The following is a 15311-nucleotide window of genomic DNA, read 5'->3' as shown; positions in this document are numbered from 1 at the left end:
TCAAAGGCAGCTGCTTATTCTGAGAGGTATTATGCAAGCAGGGATGGGGAAACAAATGAGAGCTCTCAGGACCAGGTGTCCTGTGAACTGGAAGGGACGATTAGTGATGGCAGTGGGGGATTGGGGTGGAGCTGGCCACCAAACCCAGTGACATCTTCTCCTGAGCCCAAGGCAAATCCCGGCAGCATTCCTCTGCCTTCCCTGATGGACTGTGTCTGCGTGGAGAGGACAGTGAAGAGATCTACAGCTCACACTTGTCCTACGTAACACTTCTTACTAACACATGAACGTATGTGGAGTCTCGGAAGAGCTTCCAAGCATGTTTGGGAACAGTTAATGGGAAACAACCCTCTGCAGAGCCAAATGCTAAGGGTAATTAGGGGAGAGGAGAAAAAAGTGAGGAGAAGGCAATGTGAATATCAAGAAGGAAGAAGAATGAACTGCATAAAAACATAATTTTACACACACACACACACAAATAGAAAAAAAAAAGAAAAAATCAGAGAGTGCAAAAATAAGCTATTTTGTTCCCAAGCAGAGGCAAATTGTATTCTTAGAATAAGGCAATTGGTAAAAAGTTTGAGAACCTTCCCATCACTCTTTTATACTTACTTAATTTTTTAAAGGAAAATACACAATAATGTAAGGTTATAGTAAAACCGATAAACCATAAATCCCCTGTAACAGTGTAAATGATCACAACATTTTTTGAATATCAACTTGGCAATAAGAATCAAAAGCTATAAAAATTGTCACAGCCTTTCACCCAATAATACTACTGGGCATTTAACCTTAAGGGAATAAATCACATACACACAAAAAAACTACATAAAAGTATTCACTGCCACATTATTTTTTTTTTTTTTTTTTTTGCGGTACGCGGGCCTAGGCTCCAGACGCGCAGGCTCAGCCGCCATGGCTCAGGGGCCTAGCCGCTCCGCGGCATGTGGGATCTTCCCAGACCGGGGCACGAACCCATGTCCCCTGCATTGGCAGGCGGATTCCCAACCACTGCGCCACCAGGGAAGCCCTGCCACATTATTTTTAATAGCAAAAAAAAATTTTTTTAATGGGGGCTAGAGACAAATTAAATGTCTCAAACCAGAAGAATGATTAAGTAAACTAAGACACAGCAACACAGTGGAAACCTATGGAGTCATTAGAAACCATAATTATGAAAATTATGAAGTTTATGTACCAACATGAAAATGCGTATGATATATTATAATACATAATCTTTATTAAATATCACTAGATGGCCATTACTACTAGGTAAAACATGCAAACCTATGACAAAGACCAAGAGGAAACGGGGCAAAGAGACAATATGTTAGGAACTGTAGAATGTCACTGTAGAGTGACATTGCTTTCTTTTTAAAATTTCCTTCACTGGTTTATTGTGTGTCCATTAAACACAGCATGGATTTTCTGGACTAGTGGTAAAAGCAGAAACAATAAAATGAAAGGATGGAGGCTCTTAATAAGAATCTTTTAAGCTATTAATCAAACCTTTCTTTTCCCTCGTCTTCCTGCTTTTATAGACCTTCACAGTTGTCTCACTCTGCTGCCTAGATACATCTCTTGTCCATCTCCCCTTAAAGGACCATTCTTAGGACCAAAACCCAGAACCACTAAACCTGCCCCAGTCAGCCCTCTTTCACCCCCAGGGCATCACTGTGACCTCAAACGTCCAAGGCTTTCCCTCAGCTGCCTGAGCCTGCCCTGCCCTTTGTGGGTCCAAAAGAATCAAATGTAAATAGTAAAAGGCAGCAGCATACTAGGCTGCCTGCTGCCAAAAGTTGAGATTTCCCAGCACACACCAAGCTATAATTAACAGGAGGCAATGCCAAAAACAACAAAGGAGCTTCAAGAAAACTATGTTAAAATACTCCTCGGTTTTAACTACATACACATTCTTCTCTGCTCACCCACCCCACCCTCCCTATTGTACCAGAAACTCCTCTGAAACCACCAGACTGTAGAGGGACACTAACACTGCTGCTTGGTGAGCAGGAAGAAGGTGTGTGCTGAGACCACAGGGACAGCCCGAGCAGGTCACTCTTGAGAAACAGAAACACTGTTCTCAGAACGAGAAGGAAATTAGTTAATCCCAGCCCAGGTTACTTAATGGTTTTAAGATTCTGTGTGTGTGTGCGTATGTGTGTGTGTGTGAGGGGGTGACAATGCAAGTGAAGTAAAAAACAGCTCCCAGGTCTGCTCAAGAAAATTTGCAAGAACTCCTCCAGCATGGATTGGTTTGAGGCACAGTGGGAAGTATGACTTCTATACACTTCACATCGAGCCCTGTAGTTCTCTGTCTTCAGAAAACCTCCCTCTTCAAAGAGCATTCCTAAGCATTGCCCTGATATCGTCGTTGGTGACTACCATTTAGGAAGGACTGCCTAGACAACTAGCCTTACCCCTTGCAGCATTCTCCCCTGACAGTTTACAATCCCTTTTGGAACCACCGTGACACTCGGGGCAGGAGACCGTGAGGCCAGCAAGGAAGCCACGCAGGTCTGGGCTTTTTGTCTCTCACTATAAGCACTTACCTTCATAAGAGGCAACGGAATCTCTTCTGTCACAAGGGTTATTCCAGGAATTTCCTGTGGTGGGGGAAAAACATACACACAACTGCTAAACGTATCAACTACCCCCAGCCCGAGCCTTCAGGAAGTGTCTTCCGTGCAGACAGAAGCTGAGGGCAGCTCCCAGTTTGGTAACCTCTACTTTAAATAAAACTTGGGGTTTATAAATACCAGTGAACACAGCCTATCTCTTGCCTCGGGAAGGGAAATATTCTGTAAAGTTATGATTATAATAGTTGACAGTGTCACTAAAGGAAAGGATAAACTATTATGAAGAAATACAGAGTAAATAATGTATTATTTACACATTTCCATTTAAGAACAAAGGAGGCAAATTATATTTGCACCATCAAGTATAATAATAAGGTGGACACTTTCCTTTTACTCCTTCCTCCCTCTTCTTCTCTTTCACTTAAATGTATTACAGTTGGTCCCTGCCTCACTAATGGGATTCTTTTTTGACCTCAGTGGAAAACTGTTCTGCACCTCATCCTCTACCGTGATTTCGGAAATAAGAGATCCCCATAAAGTGTTTACCTAGCAAGATCACCATGGCAAATGTGCAAGACGCAATTCATATCAGGAAGTCCAAATTATAACATTCTGCTAACTAGTGAGCATTAAAACAGAAATTTAAATAAAAAGATAAACTGACAAAATTGCCACTTATTTATTTTAAAAAGTGTGTTTCCATGTTAATTATGTATATTAACCTGTCAACTAGTCAATTCCTCTTTCATCTCCTAAAAACTAAGTAGATGATATATAAGAAAATACAAATAAAACCTGGTATTTGTTTAGAACTTAAATGTCCTGGATTTTATTGACATACAATATTTCTGAGAAAAAGGGCATCACAGGGATGGAGAAATAAACTTCCAGAACATTCAAGCAACTGAGTCCTCCACTGGACAGGAGAAAGCCTGTAATAAAAATCTATGTATGCTTCACTCATCACTACTCAGCAACAGAAATTTCACTACAGCTCTAGGTTATAAATAGCATCTTCAAATAAGTATAACAAGGCTCACTGTCTGCAAAGCATAATTCAGGATTATCTATGTGTAAGACACAATATTTTCTAGTATCTTAAAAAACCCAATTCAGTTATTTACAGAAATAATCTGTCTCCATACAGAAGTATGAAATTTATTTATTAAGGGTATAGCATTAAGAGCATATGCAGATTAGAGAAAAGAAAATGATTTACATCATTGCTAAAGAAAATCATAGGCTCATAGAATTTCAGGATTAGGAGAGACCTTTAAGGTAACCTACTCCAACCGCAAGAAGTCTAAAGCAACATGATAAACCCCAAAATAAGCTCTGCACGCAGTGGTTAAAACTTTGGGTTTTTTCATATTGTACTTCTTGTAGGACTTCCTGATGTCACTCTGTATGTCCACACATTTCCTCTGCTCCACAAAGGAGGAGAAATGCAAATGTGAAGAACTACCTGTCAGGATGACACTCACACAACAACCAACTAACACATGCACCATGTTTAAACACAACCCTGGGAACCAGAGGTCCAGACCCGGCCTCCCAGACACTGAACACAAGACAGCGACAGCCAGCATTGGGTGGTGAGGGGAGGAAGATGAAATGTGCATTTCCTGCTTCTGGGGGAGGGGTAGGGATTAACCTGCGAACTTCCTGCCACATTACCACAGAGTCTGCATGTATATTGACAAGGGTTCTTCAAACAATGAGGGCCTGGAGAAGAAACAAGCTCAGATCTTTCCTTATAATTTTACAGAGAGGCATGAAAGTTTACGAACTCTAACAGTGAGAGACAAAGAAGAAAGGGCCTTTGGGAAAACACTACCATTGCGTATACCAAAAATTTAGAAATTCTTCTAACATGGGACTTCCCTGGCAGTCTAGTGGTTAGGACTCTGCGCTTCCACTGCAGGGGGCACGGGTTAGATCCCTGGTCGGGGAACTAGGATCCTGTGTGCCACGTGGCGCAGCCACAGAAAACAAAAAAAAAGGAAAAAAATTAATCAAACACATCTGATATGCCTTTTTAAAGGACTATATTTAGATAGTCTAAAAACAAAATGGGAAGTGTTACCATTTACCCTAGTACTTATTTTCCTGTGTCTGTGCTACCTGAATTAAATTTATTTTTCTAAATGCTTTTTTGATACAAACCTCTGCCTCAAGACTAAGCACACAGTAGTTCTAACATCTAAATATGAAAGGAGGAGAGGCAGAACCTTGTTCAGGGGGAGCCTGTACATGGTTTTCACTTCTGATCCAACAAAGCTCAGTTCACTGAACCACATTCAAGAGAAAATGAACAATGTTTTCTCCTGAAACACTTCTTCCCAGCTAAAAGGAAGGGAGTCTGGGCCAACAGGAAGAAAAGGTTGAATGGCATGGATTTGCTTAAGATTACTGACTTTTACTGATCTTGACATTCTAAAGTTATCACAGATTTTCTTTCTAAGGCTGGGAAAAAAGCTCATGAAGGTGCTAATCTACTAAGTAAATAGAACAGCTCAGAATAACAGCAGTGGTCCAGCCGTTGCTCATTTATAAAACCCTAAGGAATATTTTCGTCTATTCTAGCTGCTTGAAAAAAATTAAAAACTAAAACCATTTGAAGATGATAGAGGCTTCATTCTGCTTGGTAGTAGGAAGAGTAACACGTATGCTGTGCCTTCTCCTTCAGTTCTACTGTTTTATGTAAATAAAACTGGCCAACAGCAAGGACTCACTATTATTTTTCTGCCAGAAAACTCCAATTCAGATCCTTATGCATCAAAACAGAAATGAAATCACAACCTTGGTTACTGTGACAGGAACGTCCTACAACTGACCCACAGCAGTGAATCAGTTTTAATTACAGAAAGAATATAAAGTGTTAACTTACTGTATCCCAAGTGAGCAGTGAGGAGTATGGCAAGAGTTTATCCATGTTACTTGTCTCTGGATAGATGCTCCAATATGAAGAAGCTGAGTAAGTTTTGGTGGGGAAAAAAGACGTTTTAATATGAAGAATAAGGCAGTAGACGTTGTAATGCACCCAAACAAGCCAACCCACAAAAGTTTTCATTGCCTTATCCTTCATCTGCAAAAGGCTAATCATGGTTCTATCCACTGATTAAAATGTTCAGGTTCTACTTTTTACACTGAGAATAATTTTTAAAAAATTATTTGGCACTTACATCTATCCAAATGACGTTATAACCACTTCGCACAGAACCAGCCAACACAACGCTTAAAATAAATCACTAATAAGGTTATAGAATCAAGATCATATCTTATACGTCATCAGTCTCTGAACAGCCACAGCTTCTTACAAAACCACAAGAGAATGAAATTTAATTAGGTGCTGACTACAACAGAGTTTAAAAAAAATGAAAAAACACTCCTAAACAGCATTTTGACAGATTGAGGCATTATCAATTTACTGCTTTCCCTTAAGCAAAAGGGTCAAGGGTTCAACTTAATATGCACCATCAGCAACACCTACCAATTATAAATTCCTGAATGAGGTCAAATGAATGGCAGGCAGAGATGTTCTCAGAAATCCACTGAATAATCTTTAAAAAGTAAGAAGACAAATCTATTGGTATTTAAATCTGCACCCTGCCTCCACCACCAAAGAAGTACAAAATATATATGAATAGTTTAAAATGTTATATCTCTTTTAGAATTGCCTAAGAACACACTCACTTCTACACAATCTCTGAGATACATAACGTAAGGTTGTGAGGGTAAAATATAAATGAGGTCCTTTTCATGCATCATTTTAATAAAATGCCCTTGACTGGGATCCAAATAAGCCTTCTTGAATCCAATGTTCGTTTTTGCTAGAGTAGGACATATTACAGCAAAGTCGCAGTGTGAAGAGCTATGGATACAGGAGGAAACCAAACTCAACCACTGAGCTTGGAGGCAGCAGACCTGTGTTTGAATTTCAGCTCAATTACACCATTTAATCATTGTGAGCATGTCTATGCTATCAAGGAAGGTATAATCCCTGTTATATCAACAGTTCTCTCAATCAACCTCTATAACCATCCTCACCTGCTGCAGGAACGAAACCCCTTGTTCCCGACCTTAGAATTGATGGTATGAGGCTTGCCTAGCCATAGGGCACTCTTGCATTTCTGATCCTGCCAATAATTGTTCTTATTTCCAAACCTACTCATCAAGCTAATTGTGCTTATTTTCATAATTAGTTAATAAAATATTACCATAGACAAGTGAAATATGGATACAAAAAGAATGCTGGCGGCTCAATAAAAGTTGAAAGCTTGGGAAAGACTCCAAGGCATGTATCTAAAACACTTATTAAAAAACTAGGTGTGAGACAACTATAAAAGACAAAATTGCCTGATATACACAAACTATTTAAAGGAGCATTTTTAAACTACTGACCTCCTTAGGGAATAAAATGAAAAGAAAAAGAAAGTAACTGGAAGAGCCATACAGGTACAGATAAAGAAAGTCAAGACATTACTTAGTGGTTTTATGAAAGAAAAACGATTTTGAACTCCAATTAGCTGATACACAAAGAAAGGGCCGTAATCTACATCAAAAGATACAGGAATAAATGTACATTTATATATTTTAGGTTAAAAGAAAATATTTAGGCCATCGTTTTTCAATCGACCAACCACCCATTGGTCCCAATCAAGTCTAATGGGGGGTTTCTTCAACTTCACAGAATAGCTGTAATATTAAATGACAAGATGTATGAAAGTGCTTCATAAACTATAATGTGAAATATAAATGTGAGCTATCTCTATTTAAAATGTCATAAATAGATTTTATTTACCACCAGATTTTAGTCCTTTTCATGATATACACCAAATACAAACCAGGAGAAAAAGTAGATATTTGAGAAACTATTTACCGAGCACTTCCTTGTTAGCACTTCCTAACATTTACTCACAATATGGAAAAGAGAAGAGTGAAAAGAACAGACACGCCCTCCCAGTCTGAGGTCTGTGTCCATAAAAAAGGAGCACAAACGAAGAATATGTTCAAGTCACGACGGAGACCATAAACCTCAATTGTTACCAAATAAAAATAACTTCTGTTCATTTCAGCTACTAAATGTACACGTGTTGTCCATTTGCCACTTTTTAAACTTAAGCTATATTCCCACCTTGGCTTCCAGTCGCCGTGGGTCTCGGCCACATGAGAGCACACAGTGCAACAAGGCCAGCTTCTCGCAGTCCAGCCGGGTGTTCCACAGGAACTCCAATAAATATGACTGGTTGAGGAGTGCCCTATAGAGCTTTCCAGAACCCCAATCCAGGACCAGGGATCCTGACAGTGACTGTAAAGGACTATGAGGTAGCATATCAATCACTTCACTGTTTCCTGGCCAAAAAAAAAAGTAGATCAGCAAATAAAAGAAGCCCCTCTGCCCCAAACATAAATATTAATGTTAAAACGAACCCAAATGTACCCTGTTCATGAGGGGGAAAACTACAGCCATACCTGTCAGAAACAGACTGTGGCAGATCAGGTCTGGATGTTGAATGTTAAGTAGATGAAAGAAATGACCAGGCAAGTAAACAGCTACATAATAGTCTGTGGGAGAGAAAGATTTAAGTCAGTTCCACGTGGCAAGAGCTGTATAGGTACAGATAAAGCCAACAACTTTACGGTATCCCTATTTTTCTTTGAACCTCTTAAAACACAAAGGTTTTGACCAATGTAATAAGAAGCTGTCTGATGTCAGTACGGTCCATCTTCCTAGCAATATCTCATTTTCTTCAGACATTTAGCCATGGTTATCTTAATTTATATCTGTAGTTTTGTTTCTAAGAGAACTGTGGCTTTATAGGAATCTAAATGAGCTCTGAGAGCAAGTTAGAATAAAAAATATCCAGCAACATGAATTATTCCTTAATCTGACAGGCTGGAAATAGCTTATCATGGGAATTTCCTGCATAATTTCTGCCATGTGGGGGAAGCTCTACAATTTAGTTTCCTATGTCTGCCCACTGCTCATCATCGTTGTCATCTTCTCTAAAGAAGCTTTATATTGATACTCATCAAAACAGTCTCTGCAGGCATTCTGACACTTTGTGAAGTACTAATTTGTTTCCATGCATAGCAAGCTGCCTAGAATGCACATCTTCACAGTCCCTGCACCAGATATTTCTGTACAAAGAACACTTGTATACAGATTGAGGCAAGGTATATAAAATAGGTTTCTGGAGAAGGGGGCAAGGTAGAAGTAGCCCTTGCCAATAATTTTTCTAGGATCTTAGAAAAACAAAGAAACTCATACAACAGTGAATTTCATATAGATGAAACATTTAGATTATAAGCGAGCCAGCTAGACTCTTTTTCCCCTAAGAAGCAAAGAAATACATGCTAATAATGTACACAGAAGGCATTCTGTGGAAGGGAAAGGAAAGAGGATGTAAAACTCTAACCAGCTGACTTATAAGTGTCCTTTCAGTCACTGTGGATTCAGTGATGTTAAAGTAGTTAGCACAAGTGGTTGCAATAATGTTACCATTATGGTAATGCATAAGTAGAAAAACACAAATAACGATATAGTAGGGCACAGTGGAAAGGCATCAAATGACCTAGATTAACTCCTAGCCCTACAGCTTAGCCAGTTAATTAGGGTGGTACTATGTCCCTGGGAGAGGGGGCATTTGGAAGTACATGAGGGTGTTCTGAGTTGTCACAATTATTCAGGTAGAAGGGAGATTCCTACTGCCATTTGATGAGCAAGTGGGCTCCAAGGAGGTTAAATCCCTCAATGTGCAGGACCCTCCCACCCAAAAGTTACTTTCTCACCAAAAATATCAATAGTACCTGTGGTAGGCTGAATGATGGCTCCCAAAGGTGTCCACATGGTAATCCCCAGAGCCTATGAATATGTCACCTTAAGTAATAAAAGGGACCTTGTAGATGTGATTAAGGATCTTGAGGTGGGGGGGGGAATCCTGGATTATCCAGGTGGACCCAATGTAATCACAAATGGTTTTATAAGAGGGAGGAACAGGGAGCATGACTACAGAAGAGAAGACCACATGATGATGCGAGAGACTGGAGTGATGTGGTCACAAGCCAAAAAATGCTAGCCTCTATGTGCTGGAGGAGGCAAAGAATGAATTCTTCCCTGGAATCTCCAGAAGGAACCATTTCTGCCCCCACCTTGACACCTCAGGACTCACTCCTTGCAGAATTCTCACCTCCAGAACAATAAGACAATGTGTTATTTATCTAGGGGCTAATGTGTGGTGATTTCTTATTGCAGCAATAAACTAATATAGTGCCCCTGATAAGAGACACTAGAAGAAGCTTGGGCACACATCACAGACTTTCTGAGACTCAGTTTCATTATCTGTAAAATGGGGATAACGTCACCAAGAAGAATTGTTGTAAGGATCAAGATAACAAGTAAAACACTTAGAATATAGTATTAATTTTTAAAATGATAGTTTTTTAATGTATAAACATATCTTTCTTATATACAGGTGTTTGGGGTTCATGGAAAACTTCCTCCAAAACTCTATTCTTTAATATTTCAATCAATTATAAGCCCCTTTTAAGAGGGTGACAATTCAGGGAAATTCCATGCAATAAATCGCAAAAAAGACATCACTCAAAAAGCAATACTGTTGTCATAAAAATTACCTCTAGAATAGTTCTAATCTTGGGTACAATTTTGTGCCTATATATTAAAATCTGTTTAAAGAAGGAAAGATGGCTTAATGTGAGACAGCCTATTTTTACAAAGCTCTAGTATTTTTGCCCTCTCCACGCTCTGAAGACCAGAGATTAAATCATGCCTGCCCTTTTCAAGAGTCAATCCCAGGGGTAAGAAGAGGAAGGATACCTTTGACCTCACAAAAGGCTAAGTTTTTTTAGTGGAGAGTTTTTCCCACATCACTCTCGAGATGGGATGCTGATAAAGGATTTCTGATAAGAATCAAGTCTCAGACGCAGGAAACCTTATATTTATCCTTCTTACCACAGGAAGCAGTAGAAGCAGGCCTCTCTAAAGCAACTTCCCACAGGTTCAGAGCTCATATTAAAAACTGGCACATACTGGCCCACTTAGCATAAGATATCTCTCCTCATCAATAGTATCATTCAAAATAAAAAAAATTTTTTTTGCAACAGTGTGGATGGACCTAGAGAGTATTATGCTCAGTGAAATAAGTCAGACAGAGAAAGACAAATACGCTATGTTATCACTTACGTGTAGAATCTAAAAATTAAAATAAATATGTATAACAAAACAAAAGCAGACTTACAGATACAGAGAACAAACGAGTGGTTACCAGTGAAGAGAGGGAATGGGCGGGCAAGATAGGGGTAGGAGATTAAGAGGTACAAGCTACTATGTATAAGAATGTACAGCACAGGGAAATATAGCCATTGTCTTGTAATAACTTTAAATGGAGTATAATCTATAAAAATATTGACTATTTGTAAACCTAAAATTAATATAATATTGGACATCAATTATACTTCGATTAAAAAAGACCCCCAAAGGGGCTTCCCTGGTGGCGCAGTGGTTGAAAGTCCGCCTGCTGATGCAGGGGACGAGGGTTCGTGCCCCGGTCCGGGAGGATCCCACATGCCACGGAGCGGCTGGGCCCGTGAGCCGTGGCCGTTGAGCCTGCGCGTCCGGAGCCTGTGCTCCGCAACGGGAGAGGCCACAACAGTGAGAGGCCCGCGTACCGCCAAAAAAAAAAAAAAAAAAAAAGACCCCCAAAAAATATTTTTATGGTCTTTATCACTTTGGTTCTCACTTTGCCCAGTTCCTTCACATAACACCTTCCTAAACCTTTGTCATGATAGTAGGTGGGCTGGGAAACAGGGAAAGAAAAAAATATTCAAGAATCCATCTGGAGATACACCAGAAATACATCTACGCGTGGAACAACTCCTACAGAGCATCTACTGAACGCTGGCAGAAGACCTCAGACCTCCCAAAAGGCAAGAAACCCCCCATGTACCTGCGTAGGGCAAAAGAAAAAACTAAACAGAGACAAAAGGATAGGGACGGGTCCTGCACCAGCGGGAGAGAGCTGTGAAGGAGGAAAAGTGTCCACACACTAGGAAGCCCCTTCGCGGGTGGAGGCTTCGGGAGGCGGAGTGGGGGAGCTTGGGAGCCGCGGAGGAGAGCACAGCAACAGGGGTGCGGAGGGCAAAGCGGACAGATTCCAGCGCAGAGGATCGGGCCGACCGGAACTCGCCAGCCGAGAGGCTTGTCTGCTCACTCACCGGGGCGGGCGGGGCTGGGAGCTGAGGCTCCGGCTTTTGTCGGAGCGCGGGGAGAGGACTGAGGTTGGCGGCGTGAACACAGCCTGCAGGGCGTTAGTGCACCGCGGCTGGCCGGGAGAGAGTCCGGGGAGAAGTCTGGAACTGCCGAAGAGGCAAGAGACTTTTACGTCCCTCTTTGTTTCCTGGTGCACGAGGAGAGGGGATTAAGAACGCTGCTTGAGAGAGCTCCAGGGACCGGCGCGAGCCGCGGCTAAAAGTGCGGAGCCTAGAGACAGACATGAGACGCTAGGGCCGCTGCTGCCGCCACCGGGAGGCCTGTGTGCGAACACAGGTCACTAGCCACACGCCCTTCCGGGGAGCCTGTGCAGCCCGCCACTGCCAGGGTCCCGGGATCCAGGGACAACTCCCCCGGGAGAACGCACAGGCGCGCCTCAGGCTGCAACGTCTCGCCGGCCTCTGCCGCCGCAGGCCTGCCCCACACTCCGTGCCCCTCCCTACCCCCGGGCCTGAGTGAGCCAGAGCCTCCGAATCAGCGGCTCCTTTAACCCCGTCCTGTCTGAGCAAAGAACAGACGCCCTCCGGCGACCTACAGGCACAGGCGGGGCTAAATCCAAAGCTGAGCCCCTGGGAGCTGTGAGAACAAAGAAGAGAAAGGGAAATCTCTCCCAGCAGCCTCAGAAGCAGCGGGTTAAAGCTCCACAATCAACTTGATATACCCTGCATCTGTGGAATACCTGAATAGACAACCAATCATCCCAAATTAAGGAGCCCTGTGGATGAAAGGCTCTTGGTGCTGCAGCCAGGAGTCAGTGCTGTGCCTCTGAGGTGGGAGAGCCAACTTCAGGACACTGATCCACAAGAGACCTCCCAGCTGCACATAATATCAAACAGCAAAAATTTTGGAGAGATCTCCATCTCAACGCCAGCACCCAGCTTCACTCAACGACCAGCAAGCTACAGTGCTGGACATCCTATGCCAAACAACTAGCAAGACAGGAACACAACCCCACCCATTAGCAGAGAGGCGGCCCAAAATCATAATAAGTCTACAGACACCCCAAAACACACCACCAGACGTGGACCTGCCCACCAGAAAGACAAGATCTAGCCTCATCCACCAGAACACAGGCACTAGTACCCTCCACCAGGAAGCCTACACAAGCCACTGAACCAACCTTAGCCACTGGGGACAGACACAAAAAACAACAGGAACTACGAACCTTCAGCCTGCAAAAAAGGAGACCCCAAACACAGTAAGATAAGCAAAATGAAAAGACAGAAAAACACACCGCAGATGAAGGAGCAAGATAAAAACCCATCAGACCTAACAAATGAAGAGGAAATAGGCAGTCTACCTGAAAAAGAATTCAGAATAATGATAGTAAGGTTGATCCGAAATCTTGGAGATAGAATGGACAATAGAATGGACAAAATGCAAGAATCAGTTAACAAGGACCTAGAAGAACTAAAGATGAAACAAGCAACGATGAACAACACAATAAATGAAATTAAAAGTACTCTAGATGGGATCAATAGCAGAATAACTGAGGCAGAAGAACGGATAAGTGACCTGGAAGATAAAATAGTGGAAATAACTACTGCAGAGCAGAATAAAGAAAAAAGAATGAAAAGAACTGAGGACAGTCTCAGAGACCCCTGGGACAACATTAAACGTACCAACATTCGAATTATAGGGGTTCCAGAAGAAGAAGAGAAAAAGAAAGGGACTGAGAAAATATTTGAAGAGATTATAGTTGAAAACTTCCCTAATATGGGAAAGGAAATAGTTAATCAAGTCCAGGAAGCACAGAGAGTCCCATACAGGATAAATCCAAGGAGAAATACGCCAAGACACATATTAATCAAACTGTCAAAAATTAAATACAAAGAAAACATATTAAAAGCAGCAAGGGAAAAACAACAAATAACACACAAGGGAATCCCCATAAGGTTAACAGCTGATCTTTCAGCAGAAACTCTGCAAGCCAGAAGGGAGTGGCAGGACATATTGAAAGTGTTGAAGGAGAAAAACCTGCAACCAAGATTACTCTACCCAGCAAGGATATCATTCAGATTTGATGGAGAAATTAAAACCTTTACAGACAAGCAAAAGCTGAGAGAGTTCAGCACCACCAAACCAGCTCTACAACAACTGCTAAAGGAACTTCTCTAGGCAAGAAACACAAAAGAAGGAAAAGACCTACAATAACAAACCCAAAACAATTAAGAAAATGGGAATGGGAACACACATATCGATAATTACCTTAAATGTAAATGGACTAAATGCTCCCACCAAAAGACACAGATTGGCTGAATGGATACAAAAACAAGACCCATATATTTGCAGTCTACAAGAGACCCACTTCAGACCTAGAGACACATACAGACTGAAAGTAAGGGGATGGAAAAAGGTATTTCATGCAAATGGAAACCAAAAGAAAGCTGGAGTAGCAATTCTCATATCAGACAAAATAGACTTTAAAACAAAGACTATTAGAAGAGACAAAGAAGGACACTACATAATGATCAAGGGATCGATCCAAGAGGAAGATATAACAATTGTAAATATTTATGCACCCAACATAGGTGCACCTCAATACATAAGGCAAATACTGACAACCATAAAAGGGGAAATCGACACTAACACATTCATAGTAGGGGACTTTAACACCCCACTTTCACCAATGGACAGATCATCCAAAATGAAAATAAATAAGGAAACACAAGCTTTAAATGATACATTAAATGAGATGGAGTTAATTGATATTTATAGGACATTCCATCCAAAAACAACAGAATACACATTTTTCTCAAGTGCTCATGGAACATTCTCCAGGATAGATCATATCTTGGGTCACAAATCAAGCCTTGGTAAATTTAAGAAAATTGAAATTGTATCAAGTATCTTTTCCGACCACAATGCTATGAGACTCGATATCAATCACAGGAGAAGATCTGTAAAAAATACAAACACATGGAGGCTAAACGATACACTACTTAATAACGAAGTGATCACTGAAGAAATCAAAGGGGAAATCAAAAAATACCTAGAAACAAATGACAATGGAGACACGACGACTCAAAATCTATGGGATGCAGCAAAAGCAGTTCTAAGAGGGAAGTTTATAGCAATACAATCTTACCTTAAGAAACAGGAAACATCTTGAATAAACCACCTAACCTTGCACCTAAAGCAATTAGAGAAAGAAGAACAAAAAAACCCCAAAGTTAGCAGGAGGAAAGAAATTATAAAAATCAGATCAGAAATAAATGAAAAGGAAATGAAGGAAACGATAGCAAAGATCAATAAAACTAAAAGCTGGTTCTTTGAAAGGATAAACAAAATTGATAAACCATTAGCCAGACTCATCAAGAAAAAAAGGGAGAAGACTCAAATCAATAGAATTAGAAATGAAAAAGGAGAAGTAACGACTGACACTGCAGAAATACAAAGGATCATGAGAGATTACTACAAGCAACTCTATGCCAATAAAA

General features: G+C 41.0%; 1 protein-coding gene across 6 annotated transcripts in view; it reads right to left on the bottom strand.

The window, feature by feature from the left end:
- Nucleotides 1-15311, bottom strand: part of GSAP (gamma-secretase activating protein) — a 183741-nt gene that overhangs the window by 119519 nt on the left and 48911 nt on the right. For 5 of the 6 annotated variants that reach the window (XR_011377682.1, XR_011377683.1, XM_060304779.2 and 2 more), the window contains exons 15-19: nucleotides 8055-8147; nucleotides 7717-7934; nucleotides 6073-6142; nucleotides 5470-5552; nucleotides 2553-2606 (exon numbers count right to left, since the gene is read on the bottom strand). Coding sequence is in view for 4 of the 6 variants with exons in the window: in XM_060304779.2 (XP_060160762.1) it covers nucleotides 2553-2606; nucleotides 5470-5552; nucleotides 6073-6142; nucleotides 7717-7934; nucleotides 8055-8147 (518 nt within the window). In the remaining 2 variants the exon portion in view is untranslated. The remainder of the gene's footprint in view (nucleotides 1-2552; nucleotides 2607-5469; nucleotides 5553-6072; nucleotides 6143-7716; nucleotides 7935-8054; nucleotides 8148-15311) is intronic. The other variant, XM_060304777.2, reaches the window with a different exon arrangement.

Source organism: Globicephala melas, chromosome 9 (assembly GCF_963455315.2).
Source record: "Globicephala melas chromosome 9, mGloMel1.2, whole genome shotgun sequence".
Taxonomy (NCBI): domain Eukaryota; kingdom Metazoa; phylum Chordata; class Mammalia; order Artiodactyla; family Delphinidae; genus Globicephala; species Globicephala melas.
Note: the sequence above shows the minus strand (reverse complement) of the source record. Positions and strands in the feature narration are given on the sequence as shown.